The following is a 21,190-nucleotide window of genomic DNA, read 5'->3' as shown; positions in this document are numbered from 1 at the left end:
AATATTAAAATGTACCCAATAACATTTCGTTAATGAGATGTAACAGCAATTTAAAATCAACATTTAGAAAGCGTAGGTCGTGACTGTCTATTTCCCAATCACATTGTAATGGAAGTAGTCATTTGTTCTGTGCAACATAATTTGGTCAGTAGCTTTTATTTTGATTTGCTTATTTGTTTGTCAAATACAATTACATCAAAAGCAAAACTGGAAACAATTAAGAGGTCCCTACACCTCTCAGTGACCAGTAAACCAGACAATCTAATACTTGGTGATGTTTGCACTCCAGCCAGTAACCGACACCTTACTGTATTCTCATTATATTTCCATTCATGGAAATGGCAGCGCAGGATTTGGTGAAGCCTTAAATTCTACCTAGTTTCAATCCGTAAAACAATTAAAAGTTAAGATGGTCCAGGATTGTAGAACATTCTTAAATTCAGTCTTAGTTTGGAAGTTTTTTTAAAAAAAAAACAGCTTCCAAGTTGAGAATGATTTTTCTTTCAAAATTTCATACGATCTTAAATTTTAAGACAAAATGTTCTTAGACTATGTAAGTTTTCAGACCTCTAGAAAGATAAGGTTTTTCTCACTCAATATACCATTGACAACTAAGAAAAGATCTTCAGCCCTTAATGAAAGGAGAAAGCTGAGATTTAAAAAAAGAACGGCATAGGTCTGCCAGGAATATGTCGAGATAAAAACTAAAACGGTTTTGGCAACATGTGGTTTTCAAAACATAGCCTTGAATTGGGATCATTATCTTCCTGCTGAGTGTGAGGCTGAGGTCTGGAAATGGAATGTTACATTGGAGAGCCTCGCCTGTTAAAATCAAGGCTGAAATAAAACACGAATTGCAAGTGATATTGCTGAGATCTTGCTACCGGATCAAGAGCCTTGGAACATAAGCTGTGTTTCCTGCACAGATCTCCCGCGCCCCCCCACCATGTACATCACCTTGATTCATGTGACCTCAGCTTCGAGTTGATCTCATGTTGGAGTTAAGGTGTCTCTCAATTCATTCCAAACTGTTTTGTGATGAACCTCAAACTGTGCAGGGACCTGAGATTGAGAAAAGTAACCTCCTACATCCGTATCTAAACCTCACAAGTGATGACCACATTTTCATTTGGGTTAACCATTACTGCTTTATAATTTTTGTCCTTTTTAAAAAAAACTGAAATGGTACGTCTCTACGGGCTAATTTTTTCAACTTTCCTCCATTCTGTGTAGCATTACAGGTTACATTTGTAAACCATCCCTTTGGCTCTGTATCTCGCTCTCTCTCTCTCCTCTTTCCCAGGATTTGGATCACTTGATAGGAATCACACAGAAATCTGCCCCACTGCATGTTCTAATAATTGTATACTTTCGGTGTCCGAATGACTTGTTTTCCTCGAGCTGTTTACATTCACAGAAGTTGGCTCCTAATTAGGACAAGGAGTTGCTGGTTGCTCTCCTTGTAATCGATAAATAGGGAATCAGGGGCCTTAGAGAGTACAATTAATTCATCCAGCTGGCAGCTTCGGAGTTTGGAGTTGATAAGTGGAGAGATAAGAATTTAGAATTCCCTCAGCCATAAGTGTAAATGGTTGTGGATGATCATTAATTGTTTCATCCTCAGTCATGGATTAAACCTAATCCTTTTTACACTGGCCAGAAAGAGCCAGTCTCTCTCACTGAAAAGACGTCCAAAAGATTCGGACTCTTGTCGAAGCATAAGTACAGGAAGGCAGAATATTTTGGAGAACACAAGTGACATTTCTGATGTCCTTGTGCACACTTTATGTCCAAGCGTGATCTGGGATTGAGCTTTGAAGGGGCAAAATTATATTTGATCTTTTATCATCTCTCTTCAACCAAAGTGGGGTACCAATTCAAGTTAGATTTACACACATATTGTCTTCAAACAAGTTTCCTTCATAGACTGATATTCCTAGAAATATAATGTAATGTTTTCCTGGGGCTTCCCTCCATGTGTGAGATTCAGGACTGAGCTACCAACTGGATTTGCTGCGATGAGAAAGAAACAAAAAGTGCCTCTAGGGTTTCTTTCTCCTTTAATTTGTGCTTAAATCGAAAATAAATTGTGCAGCACGCAGTCAATCATGAATTATTGGCAAAAAGGAACAGAGCTGGACCAAATTGAAAAGATGAGCCATACATTGATGACTTTATTTGTGGAGTCCTATGGCTCAGTGGTTAGAGCACTCGCCTTGAAAAGAGAGACCTGGGTTCGATTGCTGGCAGGGTGAAACCTTGGGCACGTTTCCTCACTCCACATGCTTGATAATAATCCCTCAAGAAAAAAAAATCCATGACTGTTTGTGGGACACTGTTGTGCACAATTAGCTGCAATGTTTTGCCCACAAATATACAGTCAATTCACTTTGCAGTATAATCTGTGAAGCGCTTTGAGATGTCTAGAAGATGTGAAAAGCACTATATCAAATGCAAGAAATAGTATTATTATTATATAATAATAATAATCCTGCATTTGATAAAGTGCCTATTCACGTCGTTGAGATGTCCTAAAGCATTTCATAGAAGAGATTGTAAAGTGGATTCACTGTATTTTGTGGGTGAAAATGCCACTGCCAATTGCACACAGCAGTCTCCCACAAACGATTGTGGATTGAGTGAATCAAATTTATTTATTTTTTTGGAGGGATTATTACCCACAGAAACCAGTCCGCCAATCGACTAACACCAGAGTTCCTACTTATTGCTTGGTAAATAGAGGCATGTGGAGTAAGGAAACTTGCCAAAGGTTTTGTCCCACTTGGGAATTGAACTCGAACCCGGGTTCTCTCGCTTGTGAGGCGAGCTCGCTAACCACGAAGCTACGGGACTCCGGGACTTCATTTTCAATGTATTGATCTGTATATTTTATAGGTAGGAAGTGTGGTCCAATTTCACTGTAAGAAGGGACATTTGCTACAAGGATCTACCACTCGGATTTGCCTTCCTGATCTCACCTGGAGCGGCATTCAGCCAGACTGTATACGTAAGTAAATCAATTCAGAAGAATTCAGCGATAATAATAATAATCCATGTCTCAAAATGCTTCACACGATTATCTATAAAGTGGAGTAACTGTATTTTATAGGTGAACATTGTATCAAATGCAAGGACTATTTATTGTACATTTGCATTTACAATTGGTCATCAAAGGTTTTATACAGGTTAATGAGAAGATGGTAGTATCTTTCACATCAGGAATATGTTTTTAAAGTGCTTTGTACAGCTGTCTGGAGCTGAAACTGGGAGTAGATGGCCGGTAAAAGAAAGATGACTGAAATCACAGTCCAAAAGATAGGTCTTATGGTGGACTTTCAAGGTAGGAAGTTACAATGAACCAAAGATGTCTTAGTTAAAATGAGAGTTGTAAAAATAGTATTTTCAAACAGGAAGCTGCTACCATTGTAGAGACTGAATGAAATGGGTTTGAAAGCTTTTCTTGTGGAAGAAGAGAGAAACAGGCAGCCTTCATTCCTGGCAGCGAGAGAAAATTATTAATTGTCAAGCATGTAATATTTATTTTCAGAGAAGGGGGTAAGCAAGCAGCCCACAGTTTTTGAAGTTTTCTTTTTTTAATTAAAATTTTAATCTGGTTTTAATGAAACGAGTTTGCAGTGCTACCCCTCCAGTCCTGTCTAAATACTCTCAAAGTCATGGGTGGAGGGGTGAGGTGGGGGCCTCACTCCCTAAACTGTCATTGGGGCAGGTGTTTTATGGACTTGTATAAACTGGGTTTGGGGGCATATAATATTACTGGTGATAATTATCACATCACATACCGCATTCTCCCCACTTTTTTCCATCAGTAATGTTAAGCTGCAGGCATTCTTTCTCACACATGCCAAAGCTTGCTCCCCACGTGCTGTTCCTGAACAATAGCTCTCTCGCTTGGGCAGAGGGACTGTCGAAACTCACTGTCACCAAAGAGATGTATGTTTTGGTTTTGAATTTTTTTTAAAACGCTTTTGTAAAGGTCAGCCTGCTGAGACTTATGCACAGTCGTGAATTAAACAAAAAGCCATTACTGTCAGTGATGATTTTAATCTTATCTTATCTCTTTTGGGTATTCTCCATGTTCTTTACCTTGCTTCTTCCTGAGATGAGTACAGTTACCTCACCGAGAAGCAAGATAACAGCCAGTTGCTTGGCCTTTACCCATGCTGTCTTCAGCTAACTGCTCAAAGGAGCAGAGGAATAGTCAAAGGCAACTCTCATGATGTTACGCCAACCCCTTTGAAGTTTTGTTTAGTTCCTTCCTCATTGGTAGAACTGGGAACAGGCCCATTATTTTGTGTTGCCCAGACTTTCCTCACATTTTGTCATTTTACAGAAATCCCATTGGCTCTTTTGCAAATGTCACACATTCAACTTCATTGGCATCCATTTATTGTTCAGAAATTTATAATTCAATGAAGAGATCAATCTTATAATAATAATCCTTTTGATACATGGCTTCTAATGTTGAAATGTTTCAAAGTGCTTTCCAGTAATTACTCTGAAGTGTCGTGACTGTGTACTTGTAGGCGAGCATGCCAGACAATCTGTACAGGGCAATGTCCCACTTTTAACAGCCACAAAAACAAATGACTAATTTTATTTGGGAAATGTTGGCCAGGAGACCTCAGGAGAAACAGGAATCTACACAATAATTAATCATTTTCTTCTGTACGCATGTTGAAATACTTTAAACTCCAGGGTATGGCAGATTTGGTGAGGAAATGAGACCAACTGAAAAGAAAATGTACTGCTTTTATTTTCTGCAAGTTGTTATTTATTTATTTTCACTAACTGGTACAAATGTTATCACTACAGCTCACAGCTGCAAACAGCCAGAGACACCTGTCCATGCTGATGTGGTTGGCATGGACCTACCTTCATTGGGCTACATCCTCCTGTACACCTGCCAACCTGACTTCTTCTTGGCAGGAGGATCAGAACATAGAGTGTGCAGGTCTGATGGGACATGGACAGGGAAGGCACCAGTCTGTCATGGTAAGAATTAACCCAGTTCACAAAAGACGCAGATTATAGGTAATCTCTGCATTGGTCAAAAGCAAGGAATCAGACCTCTTTCCACATACATCCTAATTGCACTAACTGCAAATAATTGTAGCTTTCTGTTATGCATGTATCATTCTCCATTCCCAAAACTGCCATAAAAGATAAATGGAAGCTTTGCAGAATTAGCTTGCTGAGCACTAAATAACTCGTAACATGTACAGCAACAGTGAAAATATGGTCAGTGTACGAAGTATGTGAAATATTAGCTAATATTTGTATTATTATTGTTTTCTAGTATAATTCTGAAAAGCCTATGAAATTGTTTAATATGTACAGCTACTTTATTGCCCTAATATTAACCTCTATAAATCTAAAGTGACTTTTATGTTTGCTATGTTATCAGCCACTCACTGAGTTGAATTCAACCTTATTTTGTGCCGTAAAGGAATGTACGCCCATGGAGTAGAACGACAACAACTTGCATTTATATAGCTCCCTTCGCACAGGGTAGCTTTTCGGAGCGCTTAACAGTGACGGAGCTTGACGCCAAGCCGGCAGAGGTGACCATTGTCACAGCTGAAGGGGAAAGTCTTAAGGCAGTATCTGAAAATGGGGAATGAGGGGCAAGGCAGAGGAATTGAGGGAGAGAATTCTGGGGTGTAGTGGTTGAAAGTATGGCCGCCATCAGAGAGGTCTAGGGACATGCAGGAGGCCAGAGCCAGTAGTCCAGTGGTGTGAAAGGTGGAAGATGAACTAGATGGACCTTGGTCCTTTTTCATCCAGCATTTCTTATGTTCTTATGTTCTTATGGTTAAAATGTCTTTAAAGACAGGTTTGGAACTGAACTCTCTCCCTCTCTTGCCCCAAACTTCTAAGGAATGGTTTCTCCTCTCAATTTCAAAATTTTAAATGCTGACGTTTTTCAAAGATTGAGAGAGTCATGAAGGATTTTAACGTTATCAAATGTTGCACTTCAACATTTAATTTTAGATTTCAATTGTAATTGTTAGAAGTGGAAATGATTTGCTGCTCCCATGATTATGAATATTTCCAGCCTCCCAATCTTCCGTAACTTTATAAAAATGGCATTGATTATGGGGGGGAGGTGGTTATCGCAATCACCTACAAATGCACAGTCAATCTTGGGAAGCATTTTGAGAGTTTTCAATGATGTGAGTAAATGATGCATCAAATGCAAGGAGTTTGTTATTATTATTAGAAGCCTGCAGTTATTCCTGGCCTGGATACAGTAATTCAAACTCTGTCTGAAAATTAAGATTAAAAGATAAAATTAAGACACTGTCCTGTAATAAGTCCTTTGTGATCCTCACTGACAAAATGAAATTGACATTTTGGAGTTTGAAAATGTTTGAGGATGGAAATGTGGAACAATTTAACTTTTTTTGGTTATTATCGAATGCCTAATTTTTCCACTAAGAAATTGATTTCTATTGACACTTCTCTGTACCATGTTTGTGAATGAGTTTTAAAATGAATGGTGACTGTCATATAAAGTAGCTGATGGTTAGCTCAGTGAACACCATTATTGAACCATGCCTGTACAGGAATATTGTATCGAAATTGGAGCTGAAAAATGTCTTTTTTATTTTAATAGCTGGTTCAAAGAGATCAGAGAAAAGCAGCAGACCTTCAATTGGAACACCAAGCCCAAAACTGAATGGTGAGTGTATTTCATCAACATAAGAACATACATAAGAACATAAGAAAAAAGACCAAGGTCCATCTAGTTCGCCTTCCACCTTCCTGGCACATATGTCCCATGCACATATGTCCCAAACTACCTATGTACAATATCCCATAATGTTATTTTCTAAAAGAAAATTATCTAATATGTGTTTGAAAGAATCAACACTTCCTGCTTCAACCGTCTCCCTTGGGAGCTGTTCCACTGATTCACCATTCCCTCACTGAAGTAGTGTTTGCATAGATTCATTCTGAATTTACCCCTCTTCAATTGTATGCCGTGTCCTCTGGTTCTACTATTTTGGATAAGTTGAAACAGCCTGTCATGATCTATATTGTCTTGTTCCTTTAAAATCTTAAAGACAGCAATTATGTCACCTCTCACTCTTCTCTTTTCCAGCATAAACATGCCCAATTTACTTACTCGCTCTGCATAGTCCAGTCCTTCCATTCGCTCAATCATTTTGGTTGCCCACCTCTGTATCTTCTCGATTTCTCTAATATCTTTTTTGTACTACAGCGACCAGAACTGTTGAGCTTCAATTTATTGTCAATCAGGACTTCCAGGTCCTTTTCAATTTCCATACATATTATTTTCCTTCTGTTTAAATAATAGTCCCTTCCTGGATTTTTTGTCCCCATGTGAAGTACTTTACATTTCTCCTCATTGAATTTCATCTGCCACTGCCCAATTCCCAAGAATATTCAAAATCTCCATAGATTTCTTCTCGTCATTGTCTGGATACTGATGTTACCATTTGTGTATTTATCAGTACATTTACACTTGTTTTGTGTTAACACAAAAGCCAATCAGGAACCTCGGCGATCTGTTCAACCCTGAGCTGTCCTTTCTTCCTCATATCCACGCCACAACTGGCACCGCCTTCCATCACCCCGAAACATCGCCAGACTACGGCACTACCTCACCCCTCACGCTGCTGAAACACTGGTCCAAGCCTTTATCACCTCAAGGCTGGACTATGGGAACTCTCTCTTCGCCGGCCTTCCCGGCACCTCCCTCCACAAGCTGCAGGTCATTCAGAACTCTGCAGCTCGTGTACTGTCCCGCACCAGGCTTCGGGACCACACCACTCCCACCCTCGCTCGCCTCCACTGGCTCCCCATCCCCCAGAGGATCGAATACAAGATCCTCATCCTCATCTACAAGGCCATTCACAGCCTTGCTCCCTCCTACCTCTCCGACCTACTATCCCCCTACTTACATGCCCGTACCCTCCGTTCCTCTGGCTCCGGTCTGCTCCACATCCCCCGCCCCAACCGCCCTACCCTCGGTGGTCGGGCCTTCAGACTCTCAGACTCTAGGCTCTGGAACTCTATCCCCCAGTGCCTTCGCCTTGCCTCCTCCCTTTCCTCCTTCAAAGCCGGTCTCAAGAGCTTTCTTTTTGACCGTGCCTTCAGCTCCCCTCTCAACTCTCTACCCACTCCTTGCTCCCTCCCTTCCCTCCCCTCACCCTGACCATTTACCCCCCTGCTTGGGTCCTGACCCAACTGTCCAGCGCCTTGGGACGTCCTCCCGATGTGAAAGGCGCCCTATAAATGAAATCTTGTTGTTGTTGTTGTTTTTGATTTTTGAGACAGAATAGTAAAATATTAACTGCAAACACATAAAAGAGCACAGGAAGGCATAACAAATAAATATTGTGGCAATATTTCAATGAGTCATTCAGCTCATCATTTCCAGTTTTATCTGAGGGATAATTGACAGACAGCTATGTAAATGTTGGGGACTGAAGTTTCTCTTCTCAGTATTTTTGAAGATCAAGCCATTGGACCCTGGCTTAACTCAGTCATCAAACATTGACTCTGAGTTGGTAAAAATGTACTTGTGTGCCATATTTTTTGTGCCAGTATTAAAGATAGCATCCAAATAATTTTCAAAAACGCTCCTGCAGAGGAAACCATCGTGCTAAAGTTACGGGGTGTGGAGAATGAGTCAGACTTCAAATGAGTCAATAATGGTACGACGACACAATTTGCTATCATGTTGCAAATTCCTCCTCCTTGTGTTTAAAATCCTCTGTTGTAATGCTTCTTTGGTAAGTCAAAATATCTTAATGTTGCACTAATATTTCATGGAGTTGCACTTTAGTTCTTTATAGTTCATTGCTAACACTTCTGCTCGTTCTGTACAGTTCCAGATGATGTCTTTGCCCCACTTTACATTTGGAAAGGATCTTACAATTACAAAGGACAGAAGCAGCCGATGACATTGAAAGTCACCAGCTACAACATATCGACAGGCAGAGTAAATGCAACACTGACAAACAGCAACATGGAACTTCAGCTTTCAGGTACATTTCTGTCAAATGATATCTCTGAATGAATCTCCTCAGAGCAATAAATATGTAGATCCCATTCTGATTCAAATAAAATGGATAGGGTTTAAAACAAATAATCCCCAAGATAACACTGATTTTCACTTCATGGCAACACAACAAATTGCATTTAGTTTAACTGCATTGCATGGCAGTTTTTGAAACTGATTGAATTGACTGCCGTGATCACTTACAAAAGTATATAGTTCCTACACTAAACAGTAAATCCTGTTAAGCGCTTTTAGATATCTTCTCGATGTAACCACAGTACAATTAGATTTATATAGCTTTGTACACATCGGACAGATGTCTAAAAGTGCTTGACACTGCTATGTGAGCATCCGGGTCGTTTTGGGAGCCAAAGATGGTGAGGCGGGAAAGATGAATGAAAGCGCACTCAAACAGAAGCTGACCTTGAACAAGATGAGGGAAAGAGAGAGTTCCAGAGAATGGGAGCATAATGGCTGAAAGCCTGTCCACTGATGGTGGTTGTGGGGAATATGAAGCAAGTCTGTGCTCACTAATTGAAGAATTATTAGATTTGTGGCCCATTGCTGTGTTCAAATTCACTACCACGTTCAACTCCATACACTTGAATACACAGTCACTACACTTTATAGTAAATCCTATGAAGTGAAGTGCATTAAATGCAATGATTAGTAGGTATTTGAACATAGAAAGCTTGCTAAGCATTTTCCTGAAGGGCAAATAGGGGAGCATGAGAGACATAATAACAATTATTGAGTTTGATGTGGTGAACAGTTTGTGAGAACATTCAGTTACCATACGTAAAGACAGTAAGACGTTAGCAAATATATGCCATGGAGGAGGATGCAAATGTCACTATTTTGGATCCATAGCAAAAAGCCTAAAGCAAGAATTTGAAAATCCTGGGAATAAAAAATATATTTCAGAAATGATTCATTATTTATCAGATGTTATAAAGTACATTTTTCATCAATTTTTAATATCTGTCTGTGGGTGGGAACACCCCTCTCACATTAATTCCTGACTTCAGAACAATGATTCTTAAAAATACAAAGCTGCACAGGTTGAACAAACTGCTCTGGTGTATTTGGACATCAATACATTTGTAAACAATATTTGTTTCTCTCACATATTAGGTATCTACAAAAGTCAGGAAGCGCGACTTATGCTTTTGATGTATAAAGTGAAAACCGCAGGTCAAGCTTCTGCAAGCAAGATTAAAGACAAGTGGGCTATGGATGGTTATGTAAGTGTCCTGCCACAAACTCCTCAGTTGGCTTAGGTAGCTGACTAATTTCTTACTGAATGTCTATCTCATTTCTCAGCAATACCTACAAGCTAGTCAAGTATAAAATGCTAAAGATGTCACCATCACAAACAAGACCATCCCCAATATACAATAATAGAACTATTGTTTCATTCAACCTTAATGGATTGAATAGTTCTCAATAATAATTCTTGCATATTTGATATTCAATGCCAGGAAAGCATCTCTAGACACGAAGAACTTCTCCCAGAAGTAACCTCATGGACTGATCAATAGGAGCTCATCTCAGAGCTGAGGTTGCCTTGGAGCTTAGTTCTGGAGGGTTTGATAATACCTAGGGTTCTCTGGAGGAGATGTACTTCAGGAGTATCAATGGACTATTCAACTGTGGAGTTCATTTCAGCTGAATCAAAGATCACAAGATTCTAAAATTGGTTTAGATAAGGGAGGCACTTCATCTCATCAGATCTCATCCTTCCAGAATACCAATCCTGCTATTTTCCCATCACTGTAGCAAGCTGTGTTTTTTTAAATGAGCTCAGCATCCTGACTTCAACCACCCATCCTGGTAACTTGTTTCAGTCCATAATTATATTCTGGGTAAAGAGATACTTGCTGGAGTCTGTTCTACAGTTGCTCTTTGAAATCCTAAAGCTGTGGGCCTGTTTTTCTACTGTCTTGAGTTTTCAATCCCATCAAGTTGAGCACAGTAAGTCTTCAAAGGAGACATCTCAATTCCATTTAAAATATCATATGCCTCCATAAGGTCCCTTCTGAGATGTCTCATTTCAAGATAGAATGTGCTCAACCTGACAAGTGTTCACACGCATCAATAATGATTGGTTGTGATCAGAAACAGGCTATTTTTGTTTCCTCTTCCCCCATTGCTTGCCCGGGGTCTGTGAGATCAATTGTAGAGTCCCTAGATGTGCTCCAACTGAGACAAGTTACATCAGTATAGATCGGGGGAAACAAACCTGAACCTTCTGTGTCTATATGGCTTAATATCACATTGGGTGATGGCTTTAGTAACTCAGCCATCAGGGGAGCTGGATGTATTTCTAATCAGAGTTGCATCAGCTCACCAGCTGCTATCTATTGATGTGCGTATGTTCTTAAATAGCAAGAAGGCAAAACCATTCATGAGCTGCTGTAAATAATTTAAATCCATGTTAAATCACTGCACACATCTCTGAATAACAGCAACAACAAAAAGGAGGAAAAGAGGAAAGAAGCCAGAGGCTGTATGTCTCTTACCTGCCCATAATCCTCTATGTACATCCTATAGGACTCTCCTGCAAATCAGTTTCAGGTATCGCTCAACACTAAAATGCACAGTACCAAGAATATAAAGCCCAGTGGGTCTATTTTCAGTGACTTTTGCTTCCAACTGTCATGCTGTAACAGTGCAGATCTTGTCTCCTGTGTGGTGCAGCAAACTAACATGGATTTACATTATTAATACCAGCAGCTGATAAAAGGCTTTCCATTATTTCTGTTTAGGATGAGAATGTCATTTGCCAGGTATTTCAATGCATAGCAGCTGGTGGCCTAACTTCAAGCTGTCATTACAAAAGATTTTGCAATTGGTTCCGTTGCAGTTGACAGCAGCTTTGTGGTGTGGGGGATATTTTAACTGCAAAATTAATTTCATGTTTGCTCCTAACAGAGTTGGGCATTAAGCTAGATGGCCAGCTAGTGAGTTGACTGATTGTTATTCTCTACAGTAGACAGAAGCTGTTTCATGTGGGCCATTTCCATTAATGTCAAGATCACGAAAATGTTAAATTCAGTTCTTGAGATCTAATTTGTATAATTATCAGATTTCTAAAACATTGAAAATGCTGATGAATGCATCCTAAAATATCAAATGTACATTTTTCAGCACACTCGTGGGTAGAATTTTCACTTTTACTCAAATAAAATAACATTTTGAAGTCAGATTTTTGTAGGTTTCTTTTAAGAAGCTACAGAAAACTGAATTCCACAATTTGACCAATTCTGCACACTCTGAAATATCATGTTAGTGGAGTCATTCTGAATCCACGTGGAATTCCTACCCATTCATCAAATGTTTCAGTAATTCAATAATTACGCATTTCATATTACGACAACTGTTAAGAAATAGTGCAGATTAATTCCACTATGAATACTAACATTAATTTATTTCCACTAGGTTTCTGCTGAACCTGACGGGGCCACATATGTTTTTCAAGGATTTATACAGGGTGAAGATTATGGGCAGTTTGGATTGCAGAGATTAGGTAAATCCTGCTCTTTGAATATACCAAATTCATAGTTATGCACATTTTTAATTAAGCAATGATGTTACAGGTAATACGAGCTGTACAGTTGTTCAGTGATTATTATTATTAAGAATAATACAGTACCTTTCACATCAGGAGGATGCCTCAAAGCAGTTCAAAGGATTCATTGTAAAGTGTAGTGGCTTTATATTTTCGAAGGTAAAACACGGCAGCCAAGTTATGCACAGCAATGTTCCCACAAACAATCATGGTCAGTAAAAGACCAATATCATCTGGGAAATTGTTGGCCAGGACATTGGGAGAAACTCCCTTCACTTTTTGAATATGTAAATGCAGCATCGAATTTGCATACAGTAATTCATGTTCTACAAACAGCCATGAAGTGAATGACCAATTTTATATTGCTGTATAGTTTGTGTGGTGGTGATTACACCAAGGTGGCATTAGTATGCTTTTCAAACAGGACTTGTCTCCAGCTAAATGCCCGAGCTATGAGCAAGAAACACTTGCTATCAGTCTGTGCCTTAGGATACTATTGCATAAATGTATGTATGGTGGTACTGAACTGGTCTTCTAACTGTTTTGTTTTTCAAATATAAAATAATTTTTGAGAAAATGAATTGAATTGCATTTTTAAAAACTGTCAGCATCAGAATCATTACCAGTCTCACAGGCCTCCCTTGTGGAGAGCTTTTTGTTCTTCCTCTCATTTGCCACACGCTGTCTCTTGGTGAGTGAGTGGACAGGTGACCTACTCTTTGGTGATCAGTTTGGTGATCTGTTGCTTGACCTATAAATTCACCTACAAATACACAATCACTGTACTTTACTGTAAAATACTGTGAAGCTATTTGAGAGGTGATAAGGCACTATATCAAATGCAAGGATTACTGATATTATTGACCTTCACTGAATGACATTGTGGAACTTGAGCTCATCCTCTGGGCAAGCATGAATCTCACAACCCAACACTTTGTGGGATCACATACCTGCTCCATTAACTGCCCCATTCCAGGACAACTAATTTGAAGAAAGTATGTGTTTGTATCATGAATTAAGACATGATTTTCCTATAGATACTAGTGATCCAACTCTATTTTACGTCCAGACATTTATGGTATCATAGAATACATGCATTGGCGGCATTGGATAATGCTGTAACTCTTTTCTACTGTAACAGAATAGTAAATCTCAGGCCAAGCTTCCATCATATTACTCTCACATTATAAAGCATGAAATCCAAAGAATTTCTCTTGCAGGAGAATTTACAATCATTTTAAAATGGCTTATCGAGTTTTGTCCAAGGAAAAAAAAGTATTAATTATGATTAAGATGGCATTCTAATTAGTGTATTTGCATAGCCATCATTCCTTTTCAGTAACTGATTAATCATTCACATTAAAGACTTGGGTCCTGTCCAATTCCTGTCCAAGATACTGCTGTAACATGTAGTTCACAAGATTTCAGGAACTAATTGTGGTTGAAGTGCTCATATAATGCATTTCTCAACTCTGTAGTGGACAGTAAATGCAGAGCACCCAGCACTCACGCTTATTTAACCTGAAGGTACAAGCACATTCATTCAGCGACTTGAGTTCAAAACAAGTGACAAGGATGAGCAGGAATTCTAAAGCCTAGATTCCTCTCACCAGAGCAGTTGTCGGTCAAACATTGGAGTGCAGCAGATGAAACCTTTTTGAGTCTGTTAAGAGTTTGCAATAAGATCTATCGATACAAAACAATACAATATCAAAAACTGCAAATGCTGAATTGATTCATTTGCTATTTCTGAGTCTGGCAAACAACCAAAAAAAGGTTCTAATTGATGTTAGCCTCTCGATTGCATGAAGAAAGCGAGGTAGAAACAACTTTGTCTGCTCAGGTCACTTTTTGTACTTTCTGGTTGCCTCAAATTTTAATTCAGTCCTTCTTGCATTTGAATTGCTCAAGTTGTTTTCAAGGAAACTCTACATGTTAACAGTGGAAAATGTGCAAAAGTTCATCTTAGATTTGATGTGACATTACATTAAAAATGTGATGAACTGTTTCAGTTTTTAACCCAAGTGGTGGTAAAATCGTGGAGTCCTGTAGCTCAGTGGTTAGAGCTCTCGATTTGCAAGTAAGAGACCTGAGTTCAATTCCAGGCAGGGCGAAACCTTGGGCAAGTTTCCTTACTCCACACGCCTAATAATAATCCCTCCAAAAACCAAAAACAATAATTAAATGGGTCATTTTCGATCTACATGCTTAGAAACATATAAATTTAAAGCACAGGAGGCCTTTTTTTTGGCCAGCCGGGTGTCAGTTACATGCATGGTGATGGGTTTCTGCATGTGTCAGACACCCGGCCAACCATAAAACCATCTATCCAAACTAGATTGAGAGTTCTAGTGGCCAGAAGGAGGCTATTTGGCCCATCAGGTTGGAATTGGTCAGGCGAAACCAAGGGAAACTCACTTCTTTTTCCTAATGCAATCACTTACCTCAACGATCAATCAAATTGTGAGTTATGGGATACTGACCATTTTGCGCACAAGGTTGCACAAGCACTTATGAGTTTAAAGATCAACCTATTTGGAGGATTGCTGGTCAAGACACCAGGTGAACCTCCATTGAGTTCACACTGGCTCACAGAGTAAGGAGATCACTTCAATCCCACCAACCATACTCAACAACAACAACAACAACAACAAGATTCCATTTATAGAGCGCCTTTCACGTCAGGAGGACGTCCCAAGGCGCTGCACAGTTGGGTCATGACCCGAGCAGGGGGGAAATGGTCAGGGTGAGGGGAGGGAAGGGAGGGAGAGGGGGGGGAATGGTCACGGTGAGGGGAGGGAAGGGAGGGAGCGAGGAGGAGGAAGAGAGTCGAGAGGGGAGCTGAAGGCACGGTCAAAGAGAAAGGATACTCCTTCAAGCCCCTCTCTTTCATATGGCATTCCTTTTGATGCGGTAGGTATGATTATCAAAAGCAAAGTAATATTATTAATTACAGTTTAAAGTGATGTCAACCGTGACAATAATAATAAAGTTGCCTAATAGAACAAGTCATTGTTGTATTTCTCTGTATCGTGGTGAGTGCTATCTGTAGCAGATTATTTGTTCCAATAATAGAAAAAAGAATAGATCAAAACATTAGTTACGGTTAACTGCTTTTATTACCTTGATATGCCTTATTCCAGAAAGAAGTTGTTGGAGATGTGATTAATAGATACACAGTAATTAAATTTCATGCTCATGTTAGCTCTTATTTTACGATGGATGATTTTCAATGATTATCTACTTAAAATTGTGGAAAATAAAGTATGAATATTGACAAGCCAATGTATATATATATATGGTTCACCAAACCCATCCCCTTAGCTATATATGTAATATAAGCAACATTATTTTTAATATTGTTTCTGGTATCAAAATGTAAAGGCAAAAGGGTGGCGTCTACTACATTGTGTACTTCAAGCCCCATGATGGGATATTGAGCTCATAGTTTTCACTGGTAATTCATTGCTGTGAGACTGCTGCATTGTCAGAGTTGCTGTCCGTTGGATGAGATGGTAAAAGAGGATTCTGTCTACCTGTTTTGGTGGATATTAAAGATCCCATAGCACTATTCAAAAAAAAAAGGGAGTTGTCCTGGTATCTGTTATCTCAGATACAATTGGTCATTCACTTCACGGCTGTATTTGGGGCATTGCTGTGTGCAAATTCGCTGCTGTGATTACCTGCAAATATAGTGACGACATTGTACAATAATTTCTAAAAATATGGTCACTACACTTTACAGTAAAATCCTATGATGTGTGATGCGCTTTGAGATGTTTCGACAATGTGATGAGAAGGCTAATGCTGCTGATTATTATTATGTAGGTAATACATTTTTAGTAATGTAGATATGTTGCCTAATGCATTTTGCAACATGTTTGTAACAGATAGCTGTTTTGCTGTATCTCACACTTGTATTATTCTTTCCACTGCAGGTTTGAACTCATCTCACAATTCAAATTCTCCCAACCAACCACACGGTACAAATAGCAGTTCTGTGGCCATCGCCATCCTTGTGCCTTTTTTTGCTCTTATCTTTGCAGGATTCGGGTTTTATCTTTACAAACAAAGGTTGGTGCCTTCCAGTATTCCAGCAAGTAATATGACAGTACAGTCAATTCACTTTACAGTATATTCTGTGAAGGGCTTTGAGACGTCTCAAAGACTTGATAAGGCGCTATATCAAAAGCAAGGATTATTATTAAAACTGCTCAGGTGTCAGGGAATATTTAAAACACGGCAAGATCCAAAGATTTTAAACCTTCAATTCTATTTGATCTATTAACCCTTCCTCTCTCATCTCTCTTGCTCCCATTGTTTTTTTCCTATTATTTTAATTTCTGTCATATATTACTCTATCCAATTCAATGATGTAAAAAAATAGCCATGTGCACACATCTTAATGCTCTGTAGAATATCAATCCCAATATGATTTCTTTATTTACTTGTTTTACCTACTTGAATTGATTATCAAATCCCAAAATTATTGTATTATCATTATTTAGATGTTGTCCTGGCTCAATTGATATCATTTAGTAGGACTTTTGTGAGTCCAAGGCCCATAGGACCTTAGACTCAATTGAAGATGATGCTGCAGTGTATTGCAACTGCAATATACTGTTTCAAAGTATCTAAACCAGAATTGTGCTTAGCTATGATATTGTAGTATGCAATATCCACTGGTTGTAATACCATAACAAAGCAGAACTTTAGTGTTGATTCTTTTACTCAGTTTCATTTTGAGCAGTAGATTAATCAACTAAGCCATCAGCTGAGCTGCGCTTTGTTTGGTTATTTTAAAAATGAGAATTTAAATCATTGAATACAAGGAAAAGCTCAAACAGCACAATATAGGAACTATGGAATCACACAGAAAATAAATGCTTAATTAAGATCATTAAGTTCTGTGTTTTAGAGCATAGGCTAACTTCATTTTAGCATTTAATAATAACATCTAGGCTGATTTAGGCTTAGTCATGAAGAATATTTAATTACCTCAGTCACACCTCAATTAACAAAAATTCTAAGTGCACTGCATAAAATCTACAGATTTGTTAAATGAGACTAATTCACAAGCTTTTTTGTGTTTGTCTTGGAGTTGCAAAAAGCAAGACGAAGGTGCATAAAACAGAATTGATCGATTTTTGTTATAAATTTCAGTGACTGACAAGAGGCATCAATTGTAGGTCATTTTACAGAATCGTGATGGTGGACAGGAGGTATCTTTTTATGGTGCAATCAGGTTTTAAAACACACAGTGACATTTCTGCAAATATTCTATGTTAACGTGCTCTGCACTTAGATTTGATGCAATAAATTTTCCCATTTTCTTTACAGGACTGCTCCCAAGACACAATACACAGGCTGTTCTGTACACGAGAACAACAATGGTCAAGCAGCTTTTGAAAATCCAATGTATGACACAAATGCAAAGTCTGCAGAAGGCAAAGCGGTTCGGTTTGACCCCAACCTTAACACAGTCTGTACAATGGTATAAGGCAGGAATATTGTTTGACTCCATAGCCTGATACACATCTAGCGCTTTGCATCCTCGGAACATCCAGAATTTGACTAAAACCCACTTATGTACAATGCACATTTGGTCCACTGCTACTTAAAGCACACTTTTCAGGAATTCAATGTGTCAGATTAATCTGAAGAATCGGAAAAGAACAGATTTTCGTGGCTCATCCAGTTTGGAACAGATTTGCTCTTCGTGCTTGTGCTGGAGACCTTTCCAGCAACCTTAGCTGCACTCCAAGAGTGCTTAGCCAGAATTTTTTCAAAAAAGATAAATCCTAATAACTTCTCAGAAGAGTACCGCAGATACTGAAAGAGCGTTCGACCTCTGTTTCCAACATCACAATACAACTGGAGCTAGGAATTTGGCATGAAAGTTGGAACACTGAAAATGTAACAAAGACCATGAAGTACTGTATATTCACAATTGTCACAGGTTTTGCTTTCTCGTGTGTAAAAAAAAATAATCTTTATAAGGAACAACTGCAAAACTAATTTTAAATACCTGAACTGTAATGCAGCCAACAATGTACTCACTCAGCAGATTTCCAGAGAACATGAATGACCAGTCCTTTTTGATTGCCCAGGAAACCTCTTCATCTGTTTAATTTTTTTCATGTTTTTGATTTGAATTTGTATTCTTTGTACAAAATGTTGAAGTAGTGCCACAGAATAAAATGAGAAATATTTATACTATATATTCATATTTTCAAGTAACACATATGCATGATATGTCGCATGTTTCTTTATTATTTGATTGCTCAATTGTGTTTTTTTTACACACATGCAGCAAATCATTTTATTTATTGTCCAATAATGTATGTTTACTACCGTTGGGTCAGGATGCTTTCAACATAATGTGACCTATGATGTGCATGTCATGCGTTTTGCACTATCGAGGCCCATGATATTACAGGTGTGCCCATTATATCAAGCACATTGAGTTTTATTTGAAACTGATTGAGGTTTGTCAGGTGGAAAATTATATGTGCAGACTGCGACTGCAGAGGGTATCACCAGAGCTGGCAGCTTTTTGTGCCCAATTCTCTCATTTTCAAACACACATACTTTTTCCCATTGCATATCTATGCTTTGAACATTTTGTGCGTAGCAAGTGTGTCTGCTGGTATGAGCTGCATTTCTTGTATGAAGTGAGTGATTGTGATTTGTCTGAGAGCTCAGATGTTTAATTTGCTGTGCTACCTGCAGTCTTGCTCCACACAATTACTGCAATTTCTATCGGTCACCTTTTTAACATTTGCCTTAAAGAGTAGAGGCGGGACGCACTAAACATTGCAGTAGCAACAAGTCTCTACCTTCTGTCTCTACTCGACATTGTTCACGTTCATAACTCATCTGAATGCACACAAAAAAGGGTGTTTTGTCTCTGTCAGAGAAAGATTGGCATAAAAGCATTAAAACGGAGAAACAATCAAAATAAAGTAGTCTGTTTCATTTTATGAAAAAATCATAGATGGAGATAGTATTATTGTTGTAACTGTAATGTGTGCCTACCAAAAATGAACTGAATTTAAGGTTGTTACTGCTAGATTATAAATCCTATGGGTGTTATTCCTTTTTTTCAGGCAAAAACTTAGTACTGGGCTTTAAGAACCCCATCCTCCCTTCACCTTGAATCCACAAAAGTCAAATACATTCAAATTAAGAATTTCGCAATGCATCTGAATCTGCATCAAAATTAATGGCAATTGTTTTTTCTTAAATTGTCTTATGTACTTTCCTGCTTGCCCAGGTTTGTATTCTTTAAATGATTGCAATAAACAAAGTATGTCCACTGAAATTAGAACAAACCTTAAATTGTACCTGAAACAAATTTCACGTACATCTCTTTACTCCTCTGTATCATGTTTATTATAATTAGATGCATAAAAATTTCTTTTGTAAAGAAATATATTTTTATGAAAAAAATTTGTAAAATGTATGGATCTATGATGTAAATTTTCAATACATTGTAAAAAAAATAAATGGCTAAATGCTTTGGTATATTTTGTTTATTTAGAGTACTCTCTACAGGGTCCTTTCCAGTACCAGGCTACATGAGTCCGTCACCCTTATCCTTGCTTGGGCACCAGTGGATCAAATTCAAAGTCCTCGTTCCTACGAGTCCACTCCTTCAACTCAGCAAATACCAGCTTGCTTCATGTCACTCCCTCCCTCCCACCCCCCATCTGAGCTTTCAGCTATTCTGACCCCACTCTCTGGAATTCCATCCTGCAGTCCATCAGCTTCATCCTTTCCTGCTTTAAAATAAACTCACCTTTAAATCTATATTTTAGACCATGCCTTTGGCCACCTTTACCCTCTGCTCCGCCTCCCCAAAGCTTGGGTTCCCAGTGTGAAATGTTTTGAGGCATCTTCTCAACATGAAAAGCGCTGTATAAATATAAATTGTATTGTGTATTCTGCTTATCCTGGAAACTTGTATACTGTTGATCTGGTCTTTTTATTTAAAGTTTTTTTTCTCTTGATATGTTACAGATAGAATGAAGTGGGTCGATTAATAGATCAGAGCATTTGCTTTTTCTTTGTAATGAGAAAGATAAAAACTACAGCTTTACCCTAATGATTCTGTAATCACCAGGATGAACATTGAAACCTGCAATTGTTAATTAGCAGTGGTGACAATTATCACACTGTTAATAAATGCAGCCTTTCAAGCCACTCAATGAAAGACACTCAATAACAAAAGACTACTGTTCCCGCACTCCCCTTGCATCATAATTTACTTGATTAGGATTGATTTGGTCAGCTGAGTGTCTGACACATGCGGAAACCCATCACCATGCTTAAGAGTATTAAACATTCCAAATTTATTCAAAATAAATAAAAATAATTTGGCACTCAATCCATGACTGTTTGTGGGCCACTGCTGTGCGCAATTGGCTGTCACATTTCGCCCACAAAATATACAGTCAATTCACTTTACAGTATCTTCCGTGAAGCACTTTGAGACGTCTCAAAAATGTGATAAGGTGCTATATCAAATGCAAGGATTATAAGAGTATCCAAACCAGAGTTGCATG

The 21,190-nt window shown here is 38.5% G+C and overlaps 1 protein-coding gene across 1 annotated transcript in view; it reads left to right on the top strand.

Annotated features, from left to right (window-relative positions):
• The window catches only part of csmd3b (CUB and Sushi multiple domains 3b), a 773,500-nt gene extending 755,220 nt beyond the window's left edge, over positions 1-18,280 (top strand). Inside the window, exons 63-70 of the mRNA XM_042331884.1 lie at positions 2,896-3,007; positions 4,834-5,013; positions 6,638-6,703; positions 8,880-9,038; positions 10,187-10,296; positions 12,494-12,581; positions 16,562-16,697; positions 17,964-18,280. Coding sequence (XP_042187818.1) covers positions 2,896-3,007; positions 4,834-5,013; positions 6,638-6,703; positions 8,880-9,038; positions 10,187-10,296; positions 12,494-12,581; positions 16,562-16,697; positions 17,964-18,123 — 1,011 coding nt within the window. The 3' untranslated portion in view covers positions 18,124-18,280. The remainder of the gene's footprint in view (positions 1-2,895; positions 3,008-4,833; positions 5,014-6,637; positions 6,704-8,879; positions 9,039-10,186; positions 10,297-12,493; positions 12,582-16,561; positions 16,698-17,963) is intronic.
• The last annotated feature ends 2,910 nt before the right edge of the window (positions 18,281-21,190 follow it).

The sequence above is a fragment of the Callorhinchus milii genome, unplaced genomic scaffold, assembly GCF_018977255.1.
Source record: "Callorhinchus milii isolate IMCB2004 unplaced genomic scaffold, IMCB_Cmil_1.0 Scaffold2, whole genome shotgun sequence".
Lineage (NCBI taxonomy): Eukaryota > Metazoa > Chordata > Chondrichthyes > Chimaeriformes > Callorhinchidae > Callorhinchus > Callorhinchus milii.
Note: the sequence above shows the minus strand (reverse complement) of the source record. Positions and strands in the feature narration are given on the sequence as shown.